This window comes from Rhodotorula paludigena (genome assembly GCF_050403205.1).
Source record: "Rhodotorula paludigena JCM10292 DNA, Rt_paludigena_JCM10292v1_ctg4, whole genome shotgun sequence".
NCBI lineage: Eukaryota > Fungi > Basidiomycota > Microbotryomycetes > Sporidiobolales > Sporidiobolaceae > Rhodotorula > Rhodotorula paludigena.
In genome coordinates this window covers 616,006-642,925 of record NW_027481454.1, presented here as the reverse complement: position 1 = coordinate 642,925, position 26,920 = coordinate 616,006, and the positions used below count along the sequence as shown (strand labels likewise).

The following is a 26,920-nucleotide window of genomic DNA, read 5'->3' as shown; positions in this document are numbered from 1 at the left end:
GGCAGAACACAGACAGCACTGCGCGTCTCTGGACGGCGTCGAACTGGAGCGAGGCGAGCAGGGAAAGCCGTCCAAGGTGCACCTTCGCCTCGTCCCTTGCACTCGTTGACATTCGGCTACTCGCGGTTGATTGCTGCTACTCAGGAGACTCGCCCTGTCTACGCTGCGTCTGACCATGCCCCCTGCACCTGTCCGTCCCTGCGCTCCCCTCTCTCTCCCCCGCCCCCCATGTTCACTCACGCCTGTTTGTCCTCGTCGCAGCGCCGCTCGTCCCTCACCTTCAAGGGCCCAGCCGCCCCCACCCGCTCCCGCAAACCCCCCAGCGTCCTCGTCCCCATCGTCCCCTCCCGCCCGCTCGCCCACGCCAAACGACGCAGGTCCAGCACCAGTGGGGCCCACCAGAACCGCACCTCTCGCTCTCTGCCAGTGACCAAAGCCAAGCGCGCGTCGTCCAGCAGCCAGGCACAGCAGCAGTCCGCCCGCGCACGCAGACCCACAAAGCGAGCGCGCGTGCCCGACTCGGACGACGACGACCAGTCCTCCGCCTCTTCCGGTGTGCCCCTCGTCCTCTCCCGCTCACCTGCACTCGCGCTAAACTCCCCTACGCACAGACCAAGAGGACGACGGCGCCGCGTCGACCCGCCCGTACGAGCGCCGCATCGCGCGCCAAGTCGTCGCAAAGCGCTGGCGCCTCTTGTCGGCTTCGGCGCGCGACGACGTCCGCTTCCTCGCCGAGCATGCCGCGCGGTGCGTCGCCACAGATGGCCCTTCTCTTCTCAGCAGCCATCAAGGGCGAGCGGGACTGATCCAGGCCATAATTGACGCGCAGCGAATGTGTCGAAGAGGCGTTCCCGCACGATTCGACGTCCAAGGCTGCGCGAGCGCTGACGACGACGCTCGCCTCGTTTGCCGACGAGTGCGTCCTCCCTCTCTGCTCCTCGCCGCCCGCCCGACTTTCTCGCGAAAAGCTCAGTGCTGACTGCTTGCATTCCCTCCACAGCCTCGACTCGCTCCTCGTCTCGCTCCCCGTCCCGCCCGTCCCAACCGTCCTCGCGCGCAAACACAAGGGCAAGGCACGCGAGGTCGAACTGGGCGTCCTCATGCGCGAAAAGGACCTCAGGCGCAAATCGGTGCGTCACGCGCTCGGAACTGGCTGCGTGGGGCTCGAGGATGGATCGTCCGCCTGCCCCCGCTGCGTCATCCTGGAGCGCTACACGCATGCTGACGCGTGATACGTCGCAGGAGGAGCTCGCGGCGGCGCTTGAAGCTGAGGAGGCCATCGTCGAGACGCTCGAAGCGAAAGTCGACGAAGAGCGTCGGTGCGTCGCGTCTCTCCTTCTTTCGCTCGCGCGCTGAGCTATGGACCTTTCCGAGCCCTGCGATCCCGTGCATGACGAGCCCAGAACCGGACGCTGACGAGATTGCTCTCGTCACGCGCGTGCGCGCGCGCTCGCAGTCTCGTCGAGCAGGAAGAAGCGCTCGTCGCGTCCCTCGCAGCCGCATCGACGCGCTTCCGCTCGCTCGATCCCTCAGTTCACGGCCTTCCCCAGCTCAGTGCGCTCGGTCGCGCTGGCGGTAACGGCGAGGAGGATGAGGACGAGGAGGACTTGACGGTGCGGATCGAGCGGCTCGTCGACGCGCTCAACGGCGCCGCGAGCGCATTCGGAGGCGACCGTGACCGAGTCAAGCGGCGCAAGACGAGCGAGTAGGCCCTTCGTTGGTCCGGGTGCGTCGACTCTCCTCTTTCCTTGGGAGGCCTAATCCGTGGGCCTCATTGCGCGCCGGGCGGGCTCCTTCGCTCGCTTGGTGCACGGCATCGGGCGGCGGAGGGGGCGAGCTCGTGTTGCGCTGTCCTGCCGAGCGGAGAAGAGGCTGACGAGCGAGGAAACGTCGACGCACCCAGGTTTCGCTCGGTCGGGCTACAAGGGCTCGACTCGAACACCGGCGCAGACGGGCTCTTGAGGCGACGGCACCTGGTCATGCATCGTGCGTCGACCGTCCTCTTCTCCCTTCTGGCGCAGGCTGCATCGGCTGCTCCTGGAGAGCTTTCACCTGAGGAGGAGGCTCGAGAGTGAGCGCTGAGCTGACGAGCGGCACGGGGCTTGTGGGGACATTCGACGCACCCAGGTCTGCCCTTCTCCTCCAGCCTCCAGTCTCAAGGGCTCCACCCGGCTCGCCTCGGCTCGACCGAGGGCAAGCACGAACACGCCGTGCGTCGACCCTCCCCCCCTTCTCAGGATCCTCTCGCCGCGGGCCCTACGGCTTGCGCCTTGAGGGTTCTGGTGTCACCCGGCACAGGGATTCTGATAGGAAGCGCTGAACTGACGAGTGGCGAGGGGATCGGGGGACGTCGACGCACCCAGACCTTTTCGACGCAGTTGCAGATCCCCTGCTTGCGAGGTGAACCGGTCCTGCGGGGGCGGAACGGGTGCGTCCACCTTCCCACTCTCAGCAGGGCCGCCATGCCATTCTTCGGTCGAGCCTGCCGGACAGTGGAGCTCCCTTGGACCCTGGCGGGCTGACAAGCGAGTAGGGGGACGTCGGCGCACCCAGAACGGCTCGAGCTTCGCGCGCGATCCCTCTGCGACTAGGCGACTCGAGGGTGTCGGCGCCTGGATGCCTGTCTCGAGAGCTCAGGGTGTGTTCCTTGACCCTTCGATAGCGAGGCGAGCTGCAGAACCTGGACTGACGCTCAGGGTATCGCGCAGGACTAGTCCGCTCGCGCTGTCGTGCGATGAGTGCAGGTCACTCGTGCCGCAATGCCAGCTTCATTGAGCGTAGACGAGACTGTTGCTGCTATCGGGTGCTGTCGCCGCGAGACCTCCATGAGGGCGAGATGAGCTGAACGTCCGCTCGCGACTTTCGTTCTTCTGCCTCGGGTCTTCCCTTTTCAGTCGCGATAGCTTTAGACTCAGGGCCTGGTGACTGCTGATACGCAGCTTGAGATCTTGACGCGCTGACGAGGGGCTGCCGTGCACGGCAAGGAGCGCGCTGTTCAGTCCGACGTCTTGTCCGGAACGGCCGCTATTCTCAGGCTTCTGCTCCGGGCACCTTTGCTGTCTGCTCGGCGACCTGTCCGAGCAGTGGCGATCCGGGGCATGCGAAAGAACCGGTCTCCACCACGAGGGCCGCGAAGGTTGCGCCAGAACCAACTTAGCGCACCACCCGGGTTCGACGGGATGCGGGCATTCTCTTTTGGAGCTGCGCGCGTGCAAAAAGCGTGCGTGAGCTTCCCTAGGCTCGCCTACGGGCGATCAGGCGGACTTTCGCTAGCGGCAGATTGACATCTCGTTCTTCGAGACGATCAGGTGTCCGACCTTTTGCCGCCATCGCCGACGTTTCCTGCTGTTGGACGCACCTTTTGACGACCTCCTTGCGGAGAAGCCGCCGGGAGGTGCCGCTCCGTGGCGAGTTTTCGGGATACCTCGCTTGCGCATCCCACGGACGAAGTCTTTTCACCTGGTCTGCACGACGTCGGCCTCCAGCCCCATTTGCGATGCGTCTGGAGAGCACATGTGCCCCCGTCTAGAGCCAGGAACCGGCCAGCGACGTTGAGCGGAAGGGGACCCTCGCGACCGGTGAGGTGCGGCCTCCCTCCAGTCGCGACCTTCGCCGCCAAAAAAAGCGTCCCTTGTCTCCCAGTGCTCCGTTTTTTTGGGCCAGGCCGCGCTCACTGCTCTCTTTCTCTCCTGACTCCCGTTCCCTCCGCTTCCGCCCCGCTGCTTCGTTGCCAGCCAAGCCGCTCGACGTACTCGCCCCCGCCCGTCCAGTCGCCAATCCGTCTCTCCTCCCTCCCTCTCTCTTTCCCGCCTGCAGCAATGGCCGACTCGCTTGACCCCATGCCCGACCTCGAGGATGTCTGCGGCCCGGAACCTGTTGGCAAGCTGGGCTTGCGCATCGGTGCCATCTTCGTTATCCTCGTACGTGCCGGTTTCGCTTGACCAGCGGACAGGCGCACTTGACTGACGTCGCTCGGATTCAGGTCACCTCCGTGGCCGGCACCATGTTTCCTATCCTCGCCAAGCGTGTGAGCGTGCTCCGCCGCCATGTGCCCGGCTTTGTCTTCGAGTTTGCCAAGTGAGCCTTCCTGTGCAGCGCTCTTGTTCGGCGTATGGGCACCCACTGACTTTCGCTCTTCCGCTTCTAGGTTCTTTGGCTCAGGTGTAATCCTTGCGACCGGCTTCATCCACCTGCTCGAGCCCGCGACGGACGAGATCGGCGAGGGCTCGACTATCTCGGCTGGTGGCTGCATCAACGATGCCTGGGGCGAATACCCCTACGCAGTGCGGCTCTCTCCTCGCCAGCCTACCCCGAGCAAGGTGCTGACCGTGCGCGAACCGTAACCAGTTTGCTCTCTGCCTCATCTCGCTCTTCTTCACCTTTGTGACGCAAATCGTCTTCTTCCGCCTCGGCACCGCCCGGCTCGCCAAGCTCGGCGGCCAGCCCGTGCCGCACATGCACGTCGTTGGTCACCCGGGGCACGTCGACGGCCCGGCACCGGTCGACGACGCGGCGGCGACGAGCGGGAGCGCGAGCGTCGACAACTCGCTCGAGAAGGGGCAGTACTCGAACGACAGCGCGAGTTCGCTCGGCGACGCGTTCCACGACGCGTCGGAGCAGAACCCCGTCGTGGCGCAGATGATGGGTGTCGCGACGCTCGAGTTTGGCGTCATGCTCCACTCGGTGCGTGGTGCTTTGGCGTCCTCTGTGCGGCCTTTCAGCTCACCTGACTTCTCCCGCGCAGGTCATCATCGGTCTCACGCTTGCCACAACCTCGGACGACGAGTTCAACATCCTCTTTGTCGTCATTATCTTCCACCGTGCGTTTGTCCTTTCCTCTGCCTCTCTGGCTCTCTCCAAGCTGACCTGACTCATTCCTTGCTTCATTTGTCACAGAAATGTTTGAAGGACTGGGTCTTGGAACTGTGCGCTCTCTCACGAAAACTGTGTGCAAAGCGGGAACGAAGCTGACCTGTGTGTTCCCCTCCGCAGCGTCTCTCGTTCCTCCAGCTCGACGCCAAGTTCAACTGGATCCCCTGGCTCGGCGCGTCGGCGTACTCGCTCTGCACGCCCATCGGCATGGCCATTGGGCTCGGCGTTCGCGAGGGTCTCGTGCGTCTTTCCGCCTTTCCTCCTCCCAGCCTTCTCAACCCGCTCTCTCCTCCACCTGCCCTCCGGCCCCTCTCCGTTCAAAGGCTGACCCGATCTTGCCCACACGCAAACAGAGCATGTCCTCGGGCTCGGCCTCGGTCGCGTCCGGCGTCCTCGACGCCATCTCGGCCGGCATCCTCCTCTACACGGCGACGGTCGAGCTCATCGCGCACGAGTTCATCTTCAACAAGTGCGCCTCCTTCCTCCTGACCTCCCTCTCCGACCCAGAGAGAGCCGTTACTGATCGGGGCGGACCGGTTTTGCAGGACGTACCACACGTGCTCGTGGGCGCGCCTCGTCTTCTCGCTCGTGTGCTTTGCGCTCGGCGCTGGCATCATGGCGCTCCTTGGCAAGTGGGCATAGACCACCTTCCCCTCATCCGCTCCCTCCTAGACAACCTTGGTTTTCGGTCCCTCTTCTGTGTCGCGTGGATTGTGTCCCGCTGGGCTGGATCATCTGTTCCCTCGGTTTTGTGGCCCTGTCCTCCCTCATCTTCCTCTCGTCACACTATAGAGCTCTGCACATACAATAGACATCGGATGACCGGGGCAGGCCGTGCCGTCCTTCCTTTGGCAATACTCAAATTGCACGCGAACCCTCCGAGTCTCGCGGAAGATTGGTGAGCGGCGAGCGCAGGACTGAACGGGTTCGACGTCTGGGCAAAGAGGTCGTGCAGAAAAGCGAGAGCACCCTGAGGCCTGTTCTCGGCGGCGCGTTCGCTTGGTCGCGGGCGACGAGCGAGCGGCGCGCACGCAAAGCTTGCATGTCCTCTTCTGGTGCTCTCTCGTCGTCGGGATGCACAGCAGCGCGACAGCGCAAGCGAGCACGAGTCGTGTGGTACTGCTTTGATTGCGAACGAGGGCCTCGGGGAGAGTGTCCGGCGGAGGGGGGGGGAAGGCAAAGAAGGCGAGAGCGCGGACCGAGAAAGACGGAGGGCCGAGTGAAAAGGGGGGATGAGCACGGGCGAGGGTCGATTACGCGGCGAGGACCTAGGCGAGGTTGTCGGAGTGTCAGCGACGGAGCCTATGAAGTTGAAGTCGCCTCGACAGCCAGCCTCGACGGCGGCGATCGGGGACGACACGCGGGTGAGAGGAGAGACGGGACGGACCTGCTTCTTGAGGTCCTCGGCCTCGGGGGAGCCGGCGCGGTCGAGGACGGCGATGAAGTGCTCGACGTACTTGTGCTTTGCCTCGTCGGTCGAGAGGCCCTTGTTCTTGTTCCAGGCCTCCCACTTGTACTTGCCGGCAAAGTCCATCATGCCGGGCTTCTTGGTGTCGTTGTCGCCGACGTTGGCCTGCTTGAAGAGGCCGTAGAACTGCGGGGAGGGGGGAAGCGAGAGGGTTGAGCGATGGGGAGGCTGGGCGTCAGTGCGAGAGAGCGAGGGGAGAGAGACGGACGGTGAGCTTGTCGTCCTGGGTGGGCTTGACGGGGCCAGCCTCGGGGAGCTTTCCGCTGTGTGGATGGGGGTGCGAGGGGGTGTGAGCGCATGGGAATGGGGACGAGCAGGGGAAGAGCGAGAGGGAGAGGGGACGGACATGAGCTCGACGGCCTTGTCGAACTGAGCGGGAGTGTAGACGGTGGCCATGGTACGTGTAGGGTTCAGAGTGGTAAAGGCTGGGCGTGCGTCTGCGTCGTCGTCGTCGTCGTCGTCGTCGCTGCGCCCGGCGCCGATTCGAGGTGGCCGCTTCCCGTCGCTTCGCCCAACGCCCGTTGCCCGCTGGGCTCACGTGCACAGCGACTCTGAGCTCCAGCACCAGCTGCCGCACACCGCCACCCCACCGCCCGCCGCTCTCTCGCCGGTCGCACACTCGCCCGCGACCCCCGTCTCGGTTCGCTCATCGCCCGCACTTCCTCCGTCTCCCGCTCTCTCTCGAGCCCGACCCTCTCGACACTCTCACCGAGGCTAGCTTGCACCGCACACCCTGCACACACCCGCGTCCGAGCACCAGCCGACAGCATGTCGGACCCGCAGCGTGCGTCCCCTCTTTCGTTCCGCGCCCTCCTCGGCTCGCATCGCCCTCGGCCACCGCACGCCACGGCTCTGGGCACGCACAGCTGCACCGTGTGGCCCCCGTGGCCGGACTTGCTCGTCCGCATGGCCCAGCCGCCGTGCACGCGCCCTCCCGTCCGAGGGTCATTCCGCCGAACGAGGGGCACCGCGGCGGGCGGGGGCCCAGGGTTCTCTCGCCCGATCCTCGCTGGGCTCGCCTGCCCTCGCTTCGAGCAGCTCCTTCTGCGGTGCCCGACACTGACCGCATCCGCGCCGCGCCCGCAGCCATCCAGCCCGCACCCCGCCCTGCCCCGCCGACGCCCCAGGAGATCGAACGCAAGCTCGGCTCGCCCTCGCTCCCCCCGCCGCTCGCCTCGTCGCCCGGCGCAGTCCCACTCCCGAACCTCTCGACCTCGCTCGAGTCGAGCGCGAGCCAGCCCGGCACCGGGCTTGGCCTCCTCGAGCGCAGAGGAAGTGGGGCCCAGCAACGTCGCGTCCGTCGCTCTCTCGCCTCCCCTTGTGCGTCTGCACTGACGCGCTGTTTGCCATAGTCCTCGGTCATCTCGACCGGCACCTCGACGGGCGACGAAGACCCGCTCGCAGACGAAGCCGCCGCAGCCGCCGCTGCAGCAGGCGGCGTGCGCACTTCGCCGCCGCACCGCCCGCTCGCCAACCTCCCGCCGCTGTCGTCCATCTCCGAGGCGGAGGACGCCGTCGCGTCGGGCAGCGACGATGCCGAGTCGGACACGTCGTCCCTCGGCGGCGCGCGGCAGCAGGCGCAGCGCGCCGAGTACTACCACCAACAGCAGCAGCAGTATCAGCAGCAGTACCCGTCTCAGCACGAGCACGAGCAGCAGCGCTCGCCGCCGCCGCCGCTCGAGCCGATCCGCACGAGTCGCGACAGCGGCGGGCTGAGCGAGAACGTCGCGCTCAAGAGCGGCTACCTGATGAAAAAGGGCGAGCGGAGAAAGGCGTGGAAGAAGCGCTGGTTCGTCCTCCGCGGCGGGCAGCTCGCCATGTACAAGAGCGACAAGGTGCGAGTCGGAACAAACCGCCTGTCTTGGTCCTCGAGGCTGTTGTTCTCGCGACTGACTAGTCGGCATGCGGTTTGCACAGGAATACCGCCTGCTGCGCCTCATCCCGCTCACCGACATCCACACGGTCGCGCCCGTCGAGCTCAAGAAGCACGCCCACGCGTTCGGCATCGTCACGCCCAAGCGCACGTACTACGTCACGGCCGACTCGGACGCCGACGTGACGGCGTGGTGCCGCTTGATCGAGCGCGCCAAGCACGAGTACCTCGCGCGCACGACGATCAACAGCGTCGAGACGCCGACGGCGGGACAGACGCCCGTGCCCGGCGCGAGTCCCGCGCAGACGCCGAGGCAGCTCAGCTTCTCGTCCGCGCCGCCGCCGCCGCCAGCACGACCTCTCGCTTCTCCCACCGCAGAAGGTTCACAGGCACCCTACTTTTCGTCCGCGACACAGGCGATCAACATCCCCGGCTCGTCGGCGCCGCAGGTCGGCGGAGCGTTCGTCCCGGCGTCGTACGCCTCGACGCTCTCGTCCTCGCTCACCTCTTCCGCCGCCGCGCCCGCGCCCGCGCCCGCAGTCGGGTCTGGCGCATACGCCCCGCCCAACTCGCTCGTCACGCACGCGCCCACGTCCGGGTTTGGCTCGCTCGAGCTGTCGGGCCTCGATGCGCGCCTCGAGCAGATGGACCTCGCCTCGCTCGACTCGGCGCCGCCGCCGGGGCGGCCGCCGCCACCCGTGCGGCGCGCGTCGGGCCGGAGCGACTCGCTCGCGCCGCCGCCCGGGGGCGGCAGCGAGAGCGGGCGGACGCCGCGCGCGCGCAGCGCGTCCAACGCGACCGGGTACAGCAGCTCGGCGGCGGGGCACGGGGCGGTGAGTGGGAGTGGGGGCGGGGCGGGGACGGGGCTGAGCGCAGTGAGCAGCTCGGAGGACGAGGGTGACTTGGGGTTCGACCCCGGGGCGACGGCGCCGGCGGGGCAGGGACTCGCGCCCCCCGTGCCGCAGGGCGAGGACGGGCAGCAGCAGTACATGGTCCCGTCTGCACCCCAGCAGCAGCAGCAGCTCCCGCCCGCGGACCCGAACAAGGTCATCCTCGCGGGCTACCTCATGAAGCAGGGCAAGCGCAAGACGTGGAGGAAGAGGTGGTTCGTCCTCCAGTCGGGCATGCTCATGTACTCGCGCTCGCACATGGTGCGTCTCTGGCGCTCTCTGGTTCCCTCGTTCGCGGCCTCTGGCGCAACGAGCTGACATCGCAGTTACCGTCGCCACGTACGCAGGACAACAAGTTCAACCGCCAGATCCCGCTCGCCTCGATCCTCGACGCGATCGAGTACGAAGCGCCTCCCAAGCCCGGCGCGTCGGGCTCGTCTTCCGCCACCGGGGCGTCGTCCTCTCCCCCGTCGCAAGCGGGCGGCACCACCTCGCCGCTCCTCTCGCCCTCGTCGACCTCGCCCCCCGCGCAGTCGCCGCTCTCGAATGCGCACGCGTTCAAGATCATCACGCCCAAGCGCACGTACCTCGTCTGCGCCCCGAGCGAGGAGGACGAGATCAAGTGGCTCGCCGCGCTGCAGTACCTCGTCGCGCGCCGCACCCAGCAGCAAGTCGGCACCGGCGGCGGGAGCGCAGCGGCGGCGCCTGCGCCCGCTTCAGCGCCGGCGCCGGCGCCGCCCAAGAGAAGTCCGAGCCAGACGACGGCGGCGGCGGCGAGGCCGGCGCATGGGCGGAATCGGAGCGTGACGGACGCGGCGAGGCAGGCCGTGCGGGACGTCGAGAGGAGGTTCCACCCTGCTGCTCCGGGCGCGGCAGCCGGGGTGGCGTAGCGGTCGTACACATTGTCGTGCTATCGAGCGAGCGTTCCCGCGCAAACGATCCTGATCTCTCAAAGAGCGCGACGCAACGGACAGAAGTCCACTTCTCTTCTCGCTGACTGTGCTTGTGACTTGACCGAGGAGCCTGCACATCCCGCCGCCGCTGCTACGGCTGTGTTCCCGCGGCGTCCTTGTCCGTCTCGATCTCCGTCAGAGTGGCGCGCTGGCCATGAGCCTCTGCCTTTCGCTCCGTAACCATTTGACGGTAGACTGCGAGTGGAATGGCGACCGACGTGACGAACGCCACGAGACCCGACCAGCTGATGTTGGACGCCCAGCTTTGGCGAGGCGTGCCCGGAGCTGCATCCGCAGACGTCGATGTCCTCCACTGTGCGACTGCAAGAGATCCATCAACGCTTGAATTCGAGTCAAGCAATGAGACACTTGCATGCGAGTATAGTCCCGATAAAAGCCGCAATGCCGGCCAGAATTGGCGCAATTCTATCGGACGTCCTGGCTGCGAGAGTGAAGCGTGAGCTGGTGGCAGCACTGGCGTAAAACGGCTTCTGACGTACACTCGCACCGCTTCTTGAGTGCGATGATCTCGCGAATATAGGAACGGACTTCACGCGCGTTGCGCGCTTCGTCCAAGCGCTTGATCTGTTCCAGATCCTCCTCGTTGACCTGAACTCGCGCTTCGAGGATCCGCAAGCTGGCCTGGACCTCGGACGCGCTCCTGGCGGCGTTCTCGACATCGGTTGCGAGCTGCTTGAGGGGGGCGTCCTGCTCGCCGCGCAGCACACTCGCCTGCTCAAGAGTGGATAAGACGGTTTCGACTTGCGTGACCTGGGTTGTGAGCTGCGTAACCACGCCGTCGATCCGAGCCACGCCGTCGGTGCATGTCTTGACGCCGTCTGCAAGGTTCGGGATCCGGGCGTACATGTCTGCGCGAGCCGAGACGAGGGCACCGACAAGGCCTTCGAGCACATTGACTTGGGCGGTGAGCATGTCAATCTGCTGCTGCTGGTCGCCGTCGATGGCCAAAGCGCTTGGCGTGCCGCTGGAGACAAGGATGCGCCGTCCGTCCGGGCTTGTCCCTTGGTTTAGCCGTTCAGTCACGGGGTTGAGCGCTGGCGGGTGCATCTTGTCACTCGTGCTGATGTAGACGTGCGCAAAGAAGACAAGAGAGAAGCGATCACGGGGCAAGTTCGCAGACCCCGAGGTGCAGAGGAAGGACGCGGACTCCGTGTCCGTATGACGCGACACGGCGAGGTGCCCGTCTCTGCTCCGAATTCAGGAGACTCTGTAGCCGACTGCACCGCCTCAGGGGGCTACCCAGGAAGCGCGCCGGGGGCGAGCGAGACGTCCCAAAGCGTCAATCGCGATATCGCATGTGGAAGCGAGCAAGCGGTCCGGACAGCGAGACCTTCACATGGTACCTTACGAAGCAAGCCGAGTCGCGCAAGGGTCCAGCAGGCAAGTCGCTCTGCGTTGGCTCTGCATGGCCCAAGCATGGCCTGTGTGGTCCGTGACAGAAGGACCTCGCAAGAAGCAAGTTGCGGTCATCGAAAGGTGAAACCGACCTTGCGAAGCGCTCTTACCAGCAGCGTCAAGCGGGTACACTGCGGGCAGGATGAGGCTTGAGCGGGTTGAAGTTGGCCGTGGTCGAGGAGGGGCGACGCGGCGCAGATAGACGGCGCGCTAGCCCCCTGCGTCTTCGTCCCGCCTTCACGCTGCGAGGACGGTCCGGAAGGGCAACCTAGGCTCTCTCTCACTATGCGCTTACTGCGAGATGGAGTCGCGCCGTGCCTCATTCAGCCAACAAGGCTCCCTCACCTCCTTCCTCCGCTCTCGCCCTCCTCGGCGCCTCCATCAGGCTGCGCCGCTCAGCCGCACTGGACCCATGATCTCGAGCTGTACTACCATGTCTTCCATCCCGCACAGTGGCCGGCGCTTGCGGACGAAGACGGCTCGGACGCCAGCTTGATCGAGACCGTAGCTGGGCGATTGCGCAGGTACTCGCAAGGATTGCTCGAGATGGATTCTGAAGACCACGAGGACTGCTCGAGGGCAGTGCACGAGCTGCAAGAGCAACGGGAAGAGCGGTGGAAGCGCGTCTATGGTTCGTCGGACTTTCGCTTGCATCGTCAGCGACCGCACTCACCGGTGCGTGGTTGACAGCACTCCACGTGGCTCGCGAGAAGTGGCTCAACAACATGCTGTCGCGTCATCTAGCGTGGGATCGTGCGGACGCGCTGCAAGCGCTGCCAGTCGACAGCTCCGCAGGAGTTCCTCCAGCCGCTGCAAGCTCCGGTGCGTGAAACGCTTCGCTCAACGACACCGGCACACAAAAGGCTTATTGATCTGCGCACAGTATGGCTTCTCCCCTACATCCCCGGTGAAGACGTGGTGAAGCGACTCGGGCCACCGGGATGTCGCGTCTACTGGCGAGACTTCGACGCAGATCGCTTCGCCTGCAAAGACAAGCGCGTACTCGAGTCCGTCTGGTGGGATCCCGGAGCGCCGGGCGAGGTGCACAAGTTGATGAGGGAGGCGACGCCCGTCGCAAGTGAACGCGGCTTGTCGCATTTGAGCCGACGCTCGCACGGTCAGCGCGATGCGAGCTCGGCAGTGCTCTAGGTGAGCCTCTGCCCTACTTTCGAAACAGTCTTGGTAGTTTGCTCACCGCTCGACCGCGATCAGATCGACTCCTTCATCCGGGTGACTTCCACGTCGCTCTGCTACCCACTTTGGCCTTCTCGCCGGCGAAAGCCGCAGCACGCGTCGTTCATGCCGCTCAACGCTCCTTCCCGACCCTGTTTCTGGCTGGTACGACCCAAGCTACCACTCCTGTTTCTGGCTGGTACGACCCAAGCTACCACTTCTTCGGCGGTCCGCTAAGGTTGCGCCGTGCAGTTCTTGTCACCTTCATCATGCACACTCGCGTCCTGTACACTCGTACGTTCCATGCACACTCGCGTTCTGTACGCTCGCACGTTCCTTGTGTTTCGCGCTCTCGCTTTCCCCCAACGTTGGCGTCCCACAGCGTCAACTGCGATATCGCATTGCGGAGGCGAGCATGCGGCGCAGACAGCGAGAGCTTCGCAGGTCGCTTCCGAAGCAAAACGAGTCGCGCAAGGGTCCAGCAGGCAAGTGCCGAGATTGTAGTGGCTCTGGATGGCCTGCAGGGTCCATGCTAGAAGAGCCAGGCAAGCTGCAGATTCGTTGCGATTCTCCGGAGATGTATGGTGAAGCCGACTTTGCGTAGCGATCTCCTACCTACGAGCAGCGACAAGCGAGTACACTGCGGGCAGGACTAGGCTCGCGATCAACTTGGGCGCCTTGGGCGCAGTCGAGGAGGGGCGACACAACCCCTGCACTCCCCGTCCCACCTTCGCACTGTGAGGACGTCACCGGAAGGCGCTTCTAGGCTCTTCCTGACTATGCGCATACTGCGAAATGGTCTCGCGCCGCGCGTCATTCAGCCAACAAGGCTCCCTCACCTCCTTCCTCCGCTCTCGCCCTCCTCGGCGCCTCCATCAGGCTGCGCCGCTCAGCCGCACTGGACCCATGATCTCGAGCTGTACTACCATGTCTTCCATCCCGCACAGTGGCCGGCGCTTGCGGACGAAGACGGCTCGGACGCCCGTTTGATCGAGACTTTAGCTGGGCGATTGCGCAGTTATTCGCAAGGCTCGCTCGAGATGGATGCTGAAGACCACGAGGACTGCTCGAGGGCAGTGCACGAGCTGCAAGAGCAACGGGAAGAGCGGTGGAAGCGCGTCTATGGCTCGTCGGACTTTCGCTTGCATCGTCAGCGACCGCACTCACCGGTGCATGGTTGACAGCACTCCACGTGGCTCGCGAGAAATGGATCAACAACATGCTGTCGCGTCATCCAGCGTGGGATCGTGCGGACGCGCTGCAAGCGCTGCCAGTCGACAGCTCCGCAGGAGTTCCTCCAGCCGCTGCAAGTTCCGGTGCGTGAAACGCTTCGCTCAACGACACCGGCACACAAAAGGCTTATTGATCTGCGCACAGTATGGCTTCTCCCCTACATCCCCGGTGAAGACGTGGTGAAGCGACTCGGGCCACCGGGATGTCGCGTCTACTGGCGAGACTTCGACGCAGATCGCTTCGCCTGCAAAGACAAGCGCGTACTTGCATCCGTCTGGTGGGATCCCGGAGCGCCGGGCGAGGTGCACAACATCATGAGGGAGCAGGCGGCCGTCGCGAATGAATGCGGCTCGTCGCATTTGAGTCGACGCTCGCACGCTCAGCGCAGTGCGAGTTCGGCGGTGCTCTAGGTGAATCTCTCCCACAACTATCGCCGGTCTTGGCACGTCGCTTACTGCTCGACCGCGATCAGATCGACTCCTTGGTGACTTCTACGTCGCGCCGCAACCCACTTTGGCCGTCTCGCCATCGCGAGCCGCACGACGCGTCGTTCGTGGAATCTAAAGCGCCTTCCAGACCATGTCTCTAGCTGGTACGGCCCTGGCTACGACTTCTTCGGCGATCCGCTAACGTTGCGCTGTGCAGTTCTTGTCACCTTCAATATGCACGCTCGCGTCCTGTACACTCGTACGTTCCATGCACACACTCGCGTTCTGTACACCATACGTTTCGGGCGTTCCGCGCTCTCGCTTTCCAGCAACGATTGCAGTTACCGCCTCCTCCTGCCTCACTTGGCAGAGTCCAGCGCTTCGCTCGAAGAATCCGGGTCCTTACTGATCCGACATCCCGTATTTGCAGCTCCGTCGGATCCGAAGTCGGCAGCTCTGCTCGCCTATCGCCCTCTGTCTGTACCTCCGTCCTCTCTGCATACCTTTCGCACTGCAACCTTCGTCCTTTTGTGCTCGCCCCCTTCTTCCCCTTCTTTCTCATGACCATCTGTTGTACGATGCACAATGACGTTCGCCATGCAAAGTGCACCGAGTCGCAGGATCCTCGGGGCAGCAGACTCCACGCAGACGACAGTATGAGCACGAGCGAGAAGGAGCGGAACGAGCAAGCGAATCCAGTGTGACGAGTCCCGTCGCGTAACTCCGCGGCCGCAGTTCGAAACGATGCTCGACCTTGACCGGTAGTAGTTTCCGCCGTCTGCTTTGCTTTCCCTCGCACGTCGACCCTCGTACTTCCCGCCTCCTTCCCTGTTCCTGCGCATTTGACTGCGCTCGTCGCTCTTCTCGGGCAAACAGCGGGTTTCGGCGCGTCCAGCGCATACACGTTGCGGCAAGGGAACGGGCTACGGGTACTCGTACAGGCCCGACGCGGCGCGAGCGCGAGAGCCGGGAACGACAGAGGGACGGCGAGGAGAGAGGGTTCTGTGTTTTATTGGGGCGGCCTCGAACGGTGAGGAGGGAGACACGAACGACAAGGTGATTCGAAGGGCGACGCTATGTACAGCACAGGAACGACGGGATGGGGGACGACAGGACTGCGGGGAGGGAAGCACTGATGCCAACGGCGGAGAAACGACAAGGGGAGGGGAGGTCCATCGTGAGAAGGTCGTGAGAGAGATGCTGCAGTCGGAGCGCTCTTGAAGGAGAGTCGAGGGTAGTACAATAACACGAAGGAAGGTCGATGAGAGTGATCGAGGTAAGGCCATGAGAGGGATGCCGAGTCCAGGAGAGCGTAGGCCCGAGCCGGATGCTGGTTGAATTCGAAGGCAAGGAATGTTGTCGAGTAGGTTAAAGTCGCCTAGTACCCGCCGCGGAGAATCTTCTCGCCCATCGGGCTGATCCGCCTCTTCGGCACGCTCTTGGCGCCGCCCGCCGTCGTCGTCGGGCTGAGCGTGCGCCCGCGACCCTGCGTCGCTGTTGTCGCCGTGGCGTCGACTGCGACGGGCGGCGGGAGCGACGAGTGCGCCGGCTCGAGGAGCGTCGGGGCCGGCTGGGACGAGAAGCCGGAGGAAGAGATCGAGGAGTGGCCTGCCGCGAGAGGCGGCGAAGGGGGCGCGGCAGCGCGGGTCTGAAAGCATGCGGCGGTCAGTAGGAACCCGTGCCGAGAGCGTACACTCGACCAAAGGAAGCGCACCTTCCTCCCTCCGAGCCCACTGATCGAGAAACGCCGGAAGAGCCCGAAACCTTCGCTCGCGCCCGCTCCTCCTGCGCTCGTCGCCGCCGCCGTCTTGCCCTGCGGCGTCTGCAGAGCCGCGCCCGCCGAGACGACCCGCCCGAGGGGCTGCATCATGCGGAACGGGTCGGCGGCCGCTGCGCTCGCGACGGGGGGCGAAGTGACGATGGCCGTCGCGCCGCTGCTGCCGCTCGAGACGGACGTCGAGGCGTGCGCGGGCGGCGAACCGACAAACGTCAGGCTACCGCTGCGCGCGTGATGCTCGGCCGGCGCCCTTGTCGCGGTCGACGAGCCGGGCCAGCCCCACCGCGCGCCGTTGGCAAAGATGCTCCCTGAGGGTGGCGTCACAGTCGACCCGTGTGCGGCCGAGGCAACGGGCGAGACGAGGTCGGAGTCATCGAGGGCCGAGTCGCCGCGCTCGAGGTCTAGCTCGGGACGCTCGCACACGCCGCCGAGCGTGGAAGAAGGCGCGCGCCCAACCTTGCCGTTTGCGCCATTGCTCATCGTGCGCGGCTTGCCGCCGGCGGGGAGCGCGGGCGGGTTGACGAGGAGTGCGCTCGTGGGCGGAGACGACGAGGGCGGGGTGGGGAGCGAGCCGGCGGACGTGCCGGCGTCGGACGAGGCCGAGGGCGAGTGCGAGAGCGGCGGGGGCACGGCCGACTCGGTCGAGGGCGTGGCGAGCTGCGGGCGCTGGTGCGCGAGGTTGCCGAAGCTCGCGCGGCGGGCGTGGTCGAACGCCTCGCGGAACTCTTGCGAGTCGAGCGGGTTGCCCGGCGCGGGCTTGTCGGCGAGGTGGAGGTCGGCAAACGCCTTGAGCGACTGGGAGAGCGCCGACGAGGGCGAGGCGACGGGAGGCGAGGTGGGCCCAGTTGAACGTGCTGCTCCTGCTCCTGCGGGTGCGGGTCCGGCGGGGATGGCGATGGGCTGGGTGGTCGGGCGGCCGAGGCCGATCGAGCCCGAGCGAGAGCGGGTCTGCGGAGGCGTCGTGGCCATGGCCGTGCGGAGCGAGGAGGGCGGGCGTCGAGACGAGAAAGGGCCGACGACGTGATGAGAAGGAGCGGGGCGTAGCGGGCGAGCGACGCGGGTGAGGACGCCGGTGGTCGTGCAAGAGAGCTACGGTCGTGCTTTGTGTGCGGGTGTCGCTCTTACGGCGCTCGTCTTTACAAGCAGCGAGAGCAAGGAGCGCTGACTTCGCTCCAGCGGGACTAGGGGCCCCCCACATCGATTGCGCGCCAGGCACCACCTCGCTTCCCTCTCCCAAACCTGGACAAGCGCACTCTGCACACGCAGCCACTGACAAAGCCTGCGCACGCAACCAGCGGGCGCAGACGCGTGCCGCAGTGTCCGCGGACTCCGCGCACCTTGCTCTGCCGCCTCCTGTCTGCTCTGCGCGAACCTTTCCCGGGTCGAGCTGCTCGAATGCCCGCCGCTCCACCGGCAGGATGCACAAGGGCCTCTTCCGCCGCCGCAAACACCCGCCCGCTCCCTCGCTCGCAGACTCGCTCGCAGCGCAGCCTGCACCGCCTCCTATTCCCCCCGCTACCGAACCTGCTGCTGCTGCCGCGCCCCAACCTGCACCGTCGCCTGCGCCCCTCGGCGACCCGCCAGCGTCTTACGCCCAGCTGAGCGACCTCGCAGAAGAGAAGGTCGCGGCTAGCTGGGACCCGCAAACGCCGCTGCACGTCTGGGTCCGCGGCGCCGCTCAGGTCTGCCAGGAGTGCGTCGCGGCTCTCCCGGACCCCAGGACTTGCAGCTGACTCGGTGCTTGAACAGAAGCGAGGTCTACCGGAACGAAGGCAGTCAAAATGTGCGATCCTGCTCCGCCTTCTTGCTCGACTCTCGAGGCTGACCTGCTACTTGTGCACTTGCAGGAAGCTTTCATTCGAGCAGCCGCAGCTGTCAAGCTGCTGAGAGACTACCTGCCGAAGTACCATCCCGAGTGGAAGGACGCGGAGCCCGACCTCGTCGACAGGATTCGGCAGGTCCGTTTGTAGAGTCTCTTCTGCTTGCCGCAGACATGACATGCTGATTGACCTTCGCCGCTGCAGCTCCTCGCACACATCACCCCAATCTACGACGCGCTCAAGAAGGAACTCGTTGCTCGCACGAGCGCATACTACGCCGCTGTCCGCTCGTCATCCACCTCGTCCACCTCTTCCGGCCCGAACTACTCTTCCTCTCCAGCGCTCCTCCAGCGCAATACCGTCTCCGCCGCCGTCTCACTCTACCGCGACTCGACTGCACCACCCTCTCGCTCCTCGCCCGCCTCGTTCGCCTCGGACCTCGGCGACGCGCCGAGCGAGGGCGAGCATCCGCGCCGCAGCCTCATCGCGCCTGCGTCGACGAATTTGAGTGGACCGAGACCGAACGCCATCAGGGCGGCGTGGGCGGGACTGCATCGGGTGGGTGCGGCGAGCGGGAAAAGGAGCGAGACAGGCGCGACTTCGTCAACGTCGCCGACGGCGGGAGCACTGCCGGAGCCTGGCGCAGACGACGGAGAGGACGGCGAGTTTTTGGGTGGAGAAGTCGCACCCATGAGGGAGAAGGGTGCCGACGACCTCGTTCCGCGCGACCAGGGAAGGAGGATCCCCAAGCTGGGCGAGGCGGTGGCAGTTCCTCCTGCTCCTGCTGCTTCCGCGCCTCCTCCGGCCGCGCCATCTCAACATGTCTTCGTCCCGACTATGCCCGCCCTGCCAGCCGGCCCGATGCCGCTCCCTTGGGAAGAAGAATCAGATGACGACGGTGCAGGCGGGATCGGTTACGCCGGCGGGTCGGGCGGCGGAGTCGCTACGACGCCAGCTTGGAGCGGCGGAGCGGTCCCGCCGACGTCGTGGCATGCACACCTGCAGGTGCACGGAGGGGCGCCCAACCCGCCGCAACCTCTCGCTTACTCGCATGCGCATGCGTATGCGGGTCCGCCGCACCCTCCCTCTGCGCCACCGCCTGCGTCAGCTCCCCCGCCACATCTCGCTCACATCGCAGGTGCGCCTAGTGCGGCGAACCATGCGTACCAGCACGCTGCACCAGTTCCGCCATTTCCGCCTACTCAACCTCCCCTCTCTCAGGCGCATCCGCACCCTCCTATACCTCCAGCGCCCTATTTTTTGCTGCAGAATCACCCACCGGTACCCTCGGCTCCTCCTCTGCAGACGCCGACCCCGCCACCCTTTCCTCCTCATCCGGACTACACAGCGCACTCGGCTCACCCTCACGCCCAGCCTCCTGCGCCTTCCGCTCCCTCATCACCGCCTCCAGTAGCAGAAGCAGCTGGCTGGGCCGCAGACGCACCCGTCGCGCGCGGCAAGACGCTCTCGCTCGCCGGACTTGGTGGCCTCGCTGCTGTCGCCGCAGCGGCGTCGACTGCAGGGTGGTGGACTCGTACGGAGGCGACGCCGCAGCCGGCGCAGGGAGCTTTGGTTGAGGAGGAGGCGGGAGAGGGGAAGGGTGGGCTGATGATCCCGCCCGTTGCTGGGACGGGAGAGGAAGATGAGATGCGTAACGTCGGTACGTCGCGGGCTTTCACTATGCTCGCAGCGCTCCCCCTACCTCGAGGCATCTATGCAGCTAGGTACGAGTACTCACCTCGGCTTTGCGCAACAGCCTACAACGAGTCTGGCGCGCCACTCCGTCCGGTCATCCTGCCTTCGCGCCTCGTCTCGCACTTCATCGACACCATCGCGGTGCACAATACGGCCCAAGGTATCGAGACCTGCGGCTTGCTCCTCGGCAGACTGGTGCGCCGCCTCTTTGCCTTGCCCTCCGCCCTGCCCCGCACGCATGCCCACGGGCCATCGCTCACTCGGATGTGCCACCTGCAGTCTCGCGGCGAGTTCACCATCTCGCATTTGCTCATCCCGAAGCAGGAGGGCGCGCCCGACACGTGCGTGACGACGCACGAGGAGGAGCAATTCGCGTTCCAGGACGAGCAGGGGCTCATGACGCTTGGCTGGGTGCGTACGACCGGCAGGATCTGCGCTGCTTCGCATGCTGCACGAGCGGATCTCACGCTTCCGCCCTTCGGTCGTGACTGTGCAGATCCACACCCACCCAACGCAATCCATCTTTCTCTCGTCGCTCGACCTGCACACGCACGCTTCGTACCAGCTCATGCTCGCCGAGGCGATCGCCGTCGTCTGCTCGCCGCACCAGGAGCCCAGCTACGGCGTCTTTCGCATGACAGACCCGCCGGGCGTCGAAACGGTTGTGCAGTGCAGGGAGAAGGGACCTTTCCACCCGCAGTGAGTCGCTGCTGCTGCTCGTACCAGCTCACGACCTGCGGCGCGCTGTGGATTCGCGCTGACGAGTCGGTTCTGATGCTCGCAGCCCGCCTCTGCCTCTTTACACGGACGTCGACGAGGAGGGCGGGCACTGCAGAGTGCGAGACATCCCGTTCGAATGCGCAGACCTGCGCTAGCTCGCAGTGCAGCTGTATGACTGCACTGGTCTCGTTTGCAGCCGCCGTGAGAAGTCTCTGTCAACAAACTCAGTGCGAAGTCCGGGATGACCTTCTCAAGGCGCGAGTAACCGGATTCCGCAAGCTCGCCTGCTAGTATGAGAGCAACGAGAGCATTCTGCAATACAGCTGGCAACAATAAAGGGTACTGTCTGTTGAAGGGCTACTCTTGCATCGCATCGTCGCGCCGACCATGCTCCCTTCGCGCGTGCTGTCCTCCCTGCTGTGCCTTTTTCCACGGCCCGCCTGCTCCGCCCTTCTTGCCCTTCGCAGCGACACGCATCGGGATAGCGACGGTGTCAGCCGGCCTCGACGGTGCAGCTGACGAAGGCGGGTTCGCGCGGCCCTTGCCCTTGCCACCCGCGTGGCCCGACGGTTCCGCCTGCGCATTGCCCGCAAATGACCGCTGGTGCTGCCGCTTGGGCTGCTGCTGCGCCATGGCCATCTGCTGCTGGTGGTGCGCTGCCGACGCCCGCATGAGGCCGAAACCCATCTGCATCGCCGTCATGGCGAGCGTCGGGTCGAGGAAGGGCATTGACATGGGCATCGAGACGGGGTAGAAGGGCGACGCAGGCGGCATCATCGACATAGGGACGGGAAGGAAAGAGTGCGAGCCCTGTGAGTCGTAGTGAGGAGGCGCGCCAGGATGAGGAGGGAAAGAGGCGGGCTGAAAAGGTGGATACGGCGGCCAAGAAGCGGGAGGGTAGGCGGACGAGGCGCGGCGACCGAGAGGCGGGCCACTGTGACGGAATGGGTCGTCTGAGAGCCCTTGCGGGCTCGAGTGCGGCATGCTGCGACGATGCTGCTGCTGCTGAAAAGGCGGTGGCGCGGCGAAAGAAGCCGGCGGACCGAACGAGGCTTGACTCGGGCCGTGCGGCGGACGCTCGCCATGCGCTGTTGGCCGTCCGCCATGCATGGGTCCATGTCGTTCGCCTCGCTGCGCACCATGGCCTCGCATGGCAATTCGACCAGTCGGTGCGTACAGGTCGTTCGCACGACCATGACCTTGATCAGGCGGCGCACGGCTGTGCCCGTCATGAGTAGCGGAGAATTTGACTCCCGACGGTGGAGGCGAAGGGTACGGGATCTGTCCGTGAGGACTGGACGACGACCACCAGGTGCGGCTGGGACCGCTTGCGACGGACGCGTTCGCTTCACTCAGGTTGTTCGGCCAGCTTCGTCTGCGTCACGGTTGAGCGTTCAGTGAAACTCAAGCAGGCAGGAGTAACGAGAAGCCGGGCTCACGAGGTCTGGCGTTGGCGGGCGTAAGGTGCGTAGCGTGGCGTCTTGATCCCGTGGTGCCAGTTGCACCTGTCATGTCGCCCTGTCGTCAGTCATCCGACGCGCTCGGAGGATCCAAGGCATGAGCAACGGACCGCTTAGGTCCACGCGGTATGTTGATCGCTCCGAAGTCATCTTGTACTCGCGACCTGCGCGAGCCCGTTGCCGTCCCGCTCGTCGCGCTCGAACTCTTGAGACTGCTCGAATCGAGCGAGATGGAGACACCGTCAATCTCGCCCTCTTCGAGGTCGTCGTCGTCCGGATTCGGCGAGGGCTGCGCCGGCGTTTCGTCCGGGAGATCGACAACCTCGTCGACATCGACGTCCATGTGCTGAGAGTCCGCCGTGCCAGGCTGCGGACCGCCCGAAGGCGCGCTCTCAACCTGTGTAGCGACATCAGAGATCGCGTACCCCGCTGGCTGCTCGGTCGGACCTGCAGCGGAAGTGGAAGCGACGGGGGGCCAGAGGTCGTCGACGCCGTAGTCGAGAAGATCCTCTTCGTCATAGCCCCAGGTAGACCGGCCCGCCTCGGATATGCCCATGTCGCGCGGGAGTGTGGAGAAAGAGGGAGAGGGAGAAGCGCACGAGACGAGGACGCGGTAGGGAAGGACAAGAGAGCGAGAGACTGCGCAACGAGAGTCAGGATCTGTACCTGCAAGCTCTTGTTCAGCTCTAGCCGCCTCCAATGCCTTCGACGGGCATCCCCAAGGCAATCTCGCGATGCTAGAGCGAAGACATCGGCCGCCGCATCCTCATCAGGCGGAGTGAAGAGGCGAAAGACGGGAAGACGAGGAAGGTCCGTACGTGGATTTCGACCCGCGTGCGCCGGTACCACGCCTAGCAAGAAGCTTGTGAGAAGCGGCGAGCTGCCTGAACGCGTGAGTAGCGGGAAGAAGACCAGTGTTCCGGTTCCGTCGAAGACTCGTGAGACTCCCCCTCCCTTTCCCTCCGCCCGTACCGCTTCTCGCGCCCCAAAACATCGCGACAGCCTCTAGTAACAGTACAACAAGTGGGCACGACTACTGCACCTTCGCCTTCGCCTTTACCCCGTCCGCAACATCGACGATCCACCACTTCCTCACCAGCCCGTTCATGACGCTCCCGAAGAAGAGCGCGACGACCGTGCTCGTGAGGATGATGACATTGTAGGGCATGCTGAAGTCGGGCGTCGGAAGCGACAGGACCGTCGTCGGCGTGTTGAGGCGCAGCTGGATCGGCGGCGGCGGGAGACCTTGCTCGCGGAGCGTGCTCGCGCGGCCGGGCGGGAGGAGCGTGAAAGACGCTCCAGGGACGGAAAAGCCTCGATTGGCATCCGAGGGGTACTCGGTGTACCACAGCGACGCGAGCTCATACGACAGGGTGAGCTGCGCTGTCGATCTAGGCGGGAGGCGGAGGACCGCTTGCAGCGAGGAAGGGCGCTTGCGAGCAATCGCCGGGCGGTAGTCGAGGTCGGTGACCATCTCTACAATGTACGGTGTCAGTCGGCGCTCAGGATATCCCTCGACGAGGGAAGCTCACCGGTCGTCACGTCCCCGTCCACCGAAACCTCCAGGGTGCTCAAATAAGCTCGCAGCCACCACGGCCACGACTCTTGCCACACCACCTCAGCTTCTGTCTCAAGGTTGTTGATCACCTCTACGCCGATGCGACCCCGCTGTTGCCCGACACCGTAGAGAAGGCGTCGAGTGGCGAGAGGCGGGACCGGCAACTTGGACGGGAGAGCTGCGGACGATCCGCGAGTCAACAAGAGCCATGAATACGGCAGGACGATGATACACACGGTAGCCGAAGGCGTTCTCGCCCGGCCACGTCACCCGCACATCCAGCGCGGCCCCCTCTAACGCCTGCTGGACATCCCATATCGCCATGTGTCTCCCGCCCACGTCCTGGAGCGTGCGTGCGAGGTCTGGCTCGATGGAGAACGGATTGAGCGAGTGTGTCGGAACTACAAGCTCAATGCGCGAGTCGATCGCGACGGGGCAGGCGGTCGAGAGCATGCGATCGTACAGGTTCGACAAAGAGAATTCTGCAAAGAAGCAGTCGGTCAGTACGCGCTTACTACACGGAACGAGACAGCCAGGCGCACCTCGTCGACCGAGCTGGCCGGTCAAGCGGTCCCTCCGCACCGGGTCCTGCACGCTCCCGACTTCGAGACGGATCGTCGCCTCCTCCTTGATGTCCTCTTTGACAAACTTGACGCCTAGGAGTGTCCACTCGCCATCAAACAGACGGTGCGGATTGAGGAGGGAGCTCAGTCCGGCATGCGACGAGCAAGGGAGGAGCGAGCGGAAGGGCGTGAGCGACTCGGTGCAGGCGGCGGCAAGGCGCGGCATGACGAGGCGGTACAGTCGGTGCTCTACGATAGCAAACGGATCAATGAGCGAGCTCCACGAGACGCACGGAAGGGTTCGCACCGGCTGGATCGCCCTCCCCTTCGAACGGCACGGCCCACGTTGGACTGCTCGTACTCGTCTCGACGCCGTCGGCGAGGACCCCAGCGCAGAACAAGCCACTGATTGCGCTTGTGAAAGCCTCCCAGCGCTTCAGTTCGTCGGCCTCGGACTCTCCCTCGAGCAGTTCGAGCCAAGCGGTGAGCTCGATGCCGGAAGCGGGCAAGGTGACCGGTAGATGCAGAGGCCATGTCGGAAGCCACCTGCCCGATGACAGGGTCAAGTGGAACGATGCGACACGGTGCTGGCGGACGAGAGCCGTGAGGAGCCGAGGGAGGAGTGTGTGGTGGTGCGCTGCAGGCGACGACACACCATGAGTTTGGGCCAAGAGCGGGCACGCCTTGTGAGCTTACCATGAGCATTCTCGGCGACTGTCTGGCCTTCCTCGAGCCACGGCCCGGCGAGGTCGAACGCGAACTCGGAGAGGACCTTGCCGTCGGGGAACGGAGTAAGCCGCAGCGATTCGCGGTACTGCTCCTGGTTTGCAGGCCCTGGTGAGCCTGCTAGAGCAGCCTGGGCGGCACTCCAGACCAGCGCGAGAGCTGCGAGCGCGCGTGAGACCATTGTCGGAGCGAAAGAGGCGGTGCCCTCATCCGGTCTCATCTTGGTCACACCTTTTCTCGAGCTTACTGAGCCGAGACCCAGTGCAATGACAAGTGCAGAGCAAGACAGTGACCTGGTGAGCGCCACGAGAGACGGGTGACCGGAAGTGAGACCACCCTCTCTTCCGCTTCTGTCTGCAGTCAATCGTCGCTGTCCAGCTCGAGCACTACCGCCTGCCCGCTCCCGCGCCCCGCCCTCTGTCCCGAGCTCCTCGCCGGACCGTCCCCACTCGAGACCTTCCTCCGCTTCGGCCCGCTCACCCGCTCCTCGTCGTCGTCGCCGTCCGAGTCCAGCTCGAGCACCTCGACCTGCCCGCTCAGCCCCGTCTTCGCGCCCGCGCCCGCGCCCGCACCCGCACCAGCTCCCCCGCGCGCAGCGACGCTCCCGCTCGACGGCTGCTCCGCCTTGACGCGCGCAGCCGCCGGTCGAGGCTTCTTCTTCGCCGGCGGAGGCGCCGCCGCCGCTGCGTCGCGCTCGAGCTCGCGCATCGCGTCCTCTTCGTCTTCGTCGCCGCCCGCTCCACCAGCGTTGTAGCCGAGGTCGGCGTCGCCGACGGCGTCCCAGTCGATCCCGTCGTCCGAATAGTGCGTCGACGACGCGGGTCCACCGGGCTGCTGCGGCTGCAGCTGCGGTTGTGCTTTATTCGGGCGCGGCGCAGCAGCGCGGGGTGGTGACATGTCGACGTCCGAGTCGGGCTTTGGTCGCTGGGCGGGAGCGCCGGCGCCCGCGGGAGGGACGTTTTCGTCGTTTGGCGGAGGGGAGCCGCCGGCGCCTTCCGGTGCGGGGAGCAGCTCCATGCTGGCAGCGGCAACGAGGATGAGTTTTGTGTCCCCTGAGTGGAGAGCTGAAACCGCGCGCACCCGAGGCGTTCGCGAAAGCCGTTTTCGAGCATCCACTCTTTGACCGCCTCGAGCTCCTCGACCTGGTAGCCCTTGACGACTGTGTTCTTTGGCGAGAGCATCATGATGCCGTTGACGAACGGCACGTCAAACACGAGGAGCTGCTTGGCCAGAACGGCATGAGTTGACGAACGAAAGCACGGCACGGAACGGAAGAAGCAGGACGCACTTTTGTCCCGAGCTTGATCTCCTCGAGCCCGAGCCCGGGTACCAACTCGCGCTCAAACGCAACGACATCTGTCTCCCCATCGCTGAGCACGAGCCTCGCGCTCCCGCGCGGAAAGACCGGGACCTTGTCGACCCCAACCTTCGGCTCGTCCACTCCGTCCTCCTCCCCCTCGCCCAGATCCATGATCCTCCCCGCGCCTCCCCCTCCACCACCCGCCCCTCTCGCCGCCAACCTCCTCGCCTCCTCTTTCTCGCGCAGGACCTCGCGCGCCGCGCCCGCCGAGTGCGCCACGTCCTGCACCCGCTGCACCTGCACCAGCACGGCCTCTTTCCGCCCGCCCGCGAACAGCCGCGTGCGCGCCGAGGCGGGCGTGCGGGTCGTCAGGGCGGCGCGGCGTGCGGGCGGCGTCGGGACGAGGACCGAGGTCGAGAGGTCGGACGAGAGGAGCTGCACTTCCACGGCTTTGATCAGGCCGGGGACGGTCGCAGCGCTTGGATCCGAGTCCTGTGTCGCGGTGCAAGAGTCAGCGTTGCCACTCGAGGCGGAGGGAGCGTATCGAGAGCGAGAGAAGGTCGACCAACCTGGAGGTATTCGACACAGGCGTCGAGCCATTCCGGGTTGAACTGCAGCGTTGGGTACGCGTTACGATACCACGCGAGGAACGCAGGCGGCAGCGGCGCCATCCCTCGCCTTTGTGCGCGGTCGCAGGACGAGAGAGCGAGCAGGCGTCGCGACGTGAGGAGAAGGCGATGAGAGTGGCGCTGCGGGCGAAGTGTGTTTGCGAGGTTTGCCGGCGCTGTGGCGACGATCAGCAGCTTTCGAAGCAGTCTGTAGGCCAGACGGACGAGAGCGCGAAGGAGCGGGCGGCGGGACCTGGAGGCCGTCGTTCCGTTCCGCGCTGCCGCACGCTGCACAGCACCGCGCTCTCTCTGCTTGCAAATGACTCAGCGCCCACAGGGTCACTCTCTGAGAGAAGGCGCCAATCGCAGACGCCTCCCTCAGGGCCG

At 65.4% G+C, this 26,920-nt stretch overlaps 11 protein-coding genes across 11 annotated transcripts; 4 read left to right on the top strand and 7 right to left on the bottom strand.

The window, feature by feature from the left end:
- Positions 1-228: 228 nt before the first annotated feature.
- JCM10292_004919 (uncharacterized protein) lies at positions 229-1,709 on the top strand (the record flags this gene model as incomplete). The annotated part of the gene is made up of 6 exons (XM_076646455.1): positions 229-553; positions 612-747; positions 830-916; positions 1,001-1,130; positions 1,243-1,319; positions 1,457-1,709. 6 exons carry the CDS (start codon positions 229-231, stop codon positions 1,707-1,709), a joined length of 1,008 nt encoding a protein of 335 aa, XP_076508211.1.
- Positions 1,710-3,818: 2,109 nt separating this feature from the next.
- On the top strand, positions 3,819-5,514 carry JCM10292_004918 (uncharacterized protein; the record flags this gene model as incomplete). The annotated part of the gene is made up of 9 exons (XM_076646454.1): positions 3,819-3,920; positions 3,983-4,077; positions 4,148-4,283; positions 4,348-4,683; positions 4,745-4,820; positions 4,897-4,925; positions 4,993-5,112; positions 5,226-5,341; positions 5,418-5,514. 9 exons carry the CDS (start codon positions 3,819-3,821, stop codon positions 5,512-5,514), a joined length of 1,107 nt encoding a protein of 368 aa, XP_076508210.1.
- A 611-nt stretch (positions 5,515-6,125) lies between these two features.
- Positions 6,126-6,736, bottom strand: JCM10292_004917 (uncharacterized protein; the record flags this gene model as incomplete). The annotated part of the gene is made up of 4 exons (XM_076646453.1): positions 6,126-6,140; positions 6,260-6,466; positions 6,549-6,603; positions 6,687-6,736. 4 exons carry the CDS (start codon positions 6,734-6,736, stop codon positions 6,126-6,128), a joined length of 327 nt encoding a protein of 108 aa, XP_076508209.1.
- A 372-nt stretch (positions 6,737-7,108) lies between these two features.
- On the top strand, positions 7,109-9,993 carry JCM10292_004916 (PH domain-containing protein; the record flags this gene model as incomplete). Its single annotated transcript, XM_076646452.1, has 5 exons — positions 7,109-7,124; positions 7,427-7,635; positions 7,693-8,175; positions 8,258-9,364; positions 9,451-9,993. The coding sequence occupies 5 exons, from the start codon at positions 7,109-7,111 to the stop codon at positions 9,991-9,993; spliced, it is 2,358 nt and encodes a 785-aa protein (XP_076508208.1).
- A 154-nt stretch (positions 9,994-10,147) lies between these two features.
- JCM10292_004915 (uncharacterized protein) lies at positions 10,148-11,124 on the bottom strand (the record flags this gene model as incomplete). Its single annotated transcript, XM_076646451.1, has 2 exons — positions 10,148-10,377; positions 10,557-11,124. The coding sequence occupies 2 exons, from the start codon at positions 11,122-11,124 to the stop codon at positions 10,148-10,150; spliced, it is 798 nt and encodes a 265-aa protein (XP_076508207.1).
- A 4,560-nt stretch (positions 11,125-15,684) lies between these two features.
- JCM10292_004914 (uncharacterized protein) lies at positions 15,685-17,052 on the bottom strand (the record flags this gene model as incomplete). Its single annotated transcript, XM_076646450.1, has 2 exons — positions 15,685-15,954; positions 16,021-17,052. The coding sequence occupies 2 exons, from the start codon at positions 17,050-17,052 to the stop codon at positions 15,685-15,687; spliced, it is 1,302 nt and encodes a 433-aa protein (XP_076508206.1).
- Positions 17,053-17,501: 449 nt separating this feature from the next.
- On the top strand, positions 17,502-20,473 carry JCM10292_004913 (AMSH-like ubiquitin thioesterase; the record flags this gene model as incomplete). Its single annotated transcript, XM_076646449.1, has 8 exons — positions 17,502-17,776; positions 17,833-17,866; positions 17,931-18,041; positions 18,108-19,563; positions 19,660-19,793; positions 19,878-20,009; positions 20,095-20,297; positions 20,383-20,473. 8 exons carry the CDS (start codon positions 17,502-17,504, stop codon positions 20,471-20,473), a joined length of 2,436 nt encoding a protein of 811 aa, XP_076508205.1.
- A 202-nt stretch (positions 20,474-20,675) lies between these two features.
- JCM10292_004912 (uncharacterized protein) lies at positions 20,676-21,101 on the bottom strand (the record flags this gene model as incomplete). The annotated part of the gene is made up of 1 exon (XM_076646448.1): positions 20,676-21,101. One exon carries the CDS (start codon positions 21,099-21,101, stop codon positions 20,676-20,678), a length of 426 nt encoding a protein of 141 aa, XP_076508204.1.
- Positions 21,102-21,753: 652 nt separating this feature from the next.
- Positions 21,754-22,334, bottom strand: JCM10292_004911 (uncharacterized protein; the record flags this gene model as incomplete). Its single annotated transcript, XM_076646447.1, has 2 exons — positions 21,754-21,823; positions 21,889-22,334. 2 exons carry the CDS (start codon positions 22,332-22,334, stop codon positions 21,754-21,756), a joined length of 516 nt encoding a protein of 171 aa, XP_076508203.1.
- Positions 22,335-22,811: 477 nt separating this feature from the next.
- GPI16 (GPI-anchor transamidase subunit GPI16) lies at positions 22,812-24,806 on the bottom strand (the record flags this gene model as incomplete). The annotated part of the gene is made up of 6 exons (XM_076646446.1): positions 22,812-23,254; positions 23,311-23,514; positions 23,573-23,818; positions 23,879-24,148; positions 24,207-24,536; positions 24,596-24,806. The coding sequence occupies 6 exons, from the start codon at positions 24,804-24,806 to the stop codon at positions 22,812-22,814; spliced, it is 1,704 nt and encodes a 567-aa protein (XP_076508202.1).
- Positions 24,807-24,985: 179 nt separating this feature from the next.
- Positions 24,986-26,596, bottom strand: JCM10292_004909 (OB fold domain-containing protein; the record flags this gene model as incomplete). The annotated part of the gene is made up of 4 exons (XM_076646445.1): positions 24,986-25,643; positions 25,706-25,845; positions 25,914-26,417; positions 26,495-26,596. The coding sequence occupies 4 exons, from the start codon at positions 26,594-26,596 to the stop codon at positions 24,986-24,988; spliced, it is 1,404 nt and encodes a 467-aa protein (XP_076508201.1).
- Between the last annotated feature and the right edge of the window lie 324 nt (positions 26,597-26,920).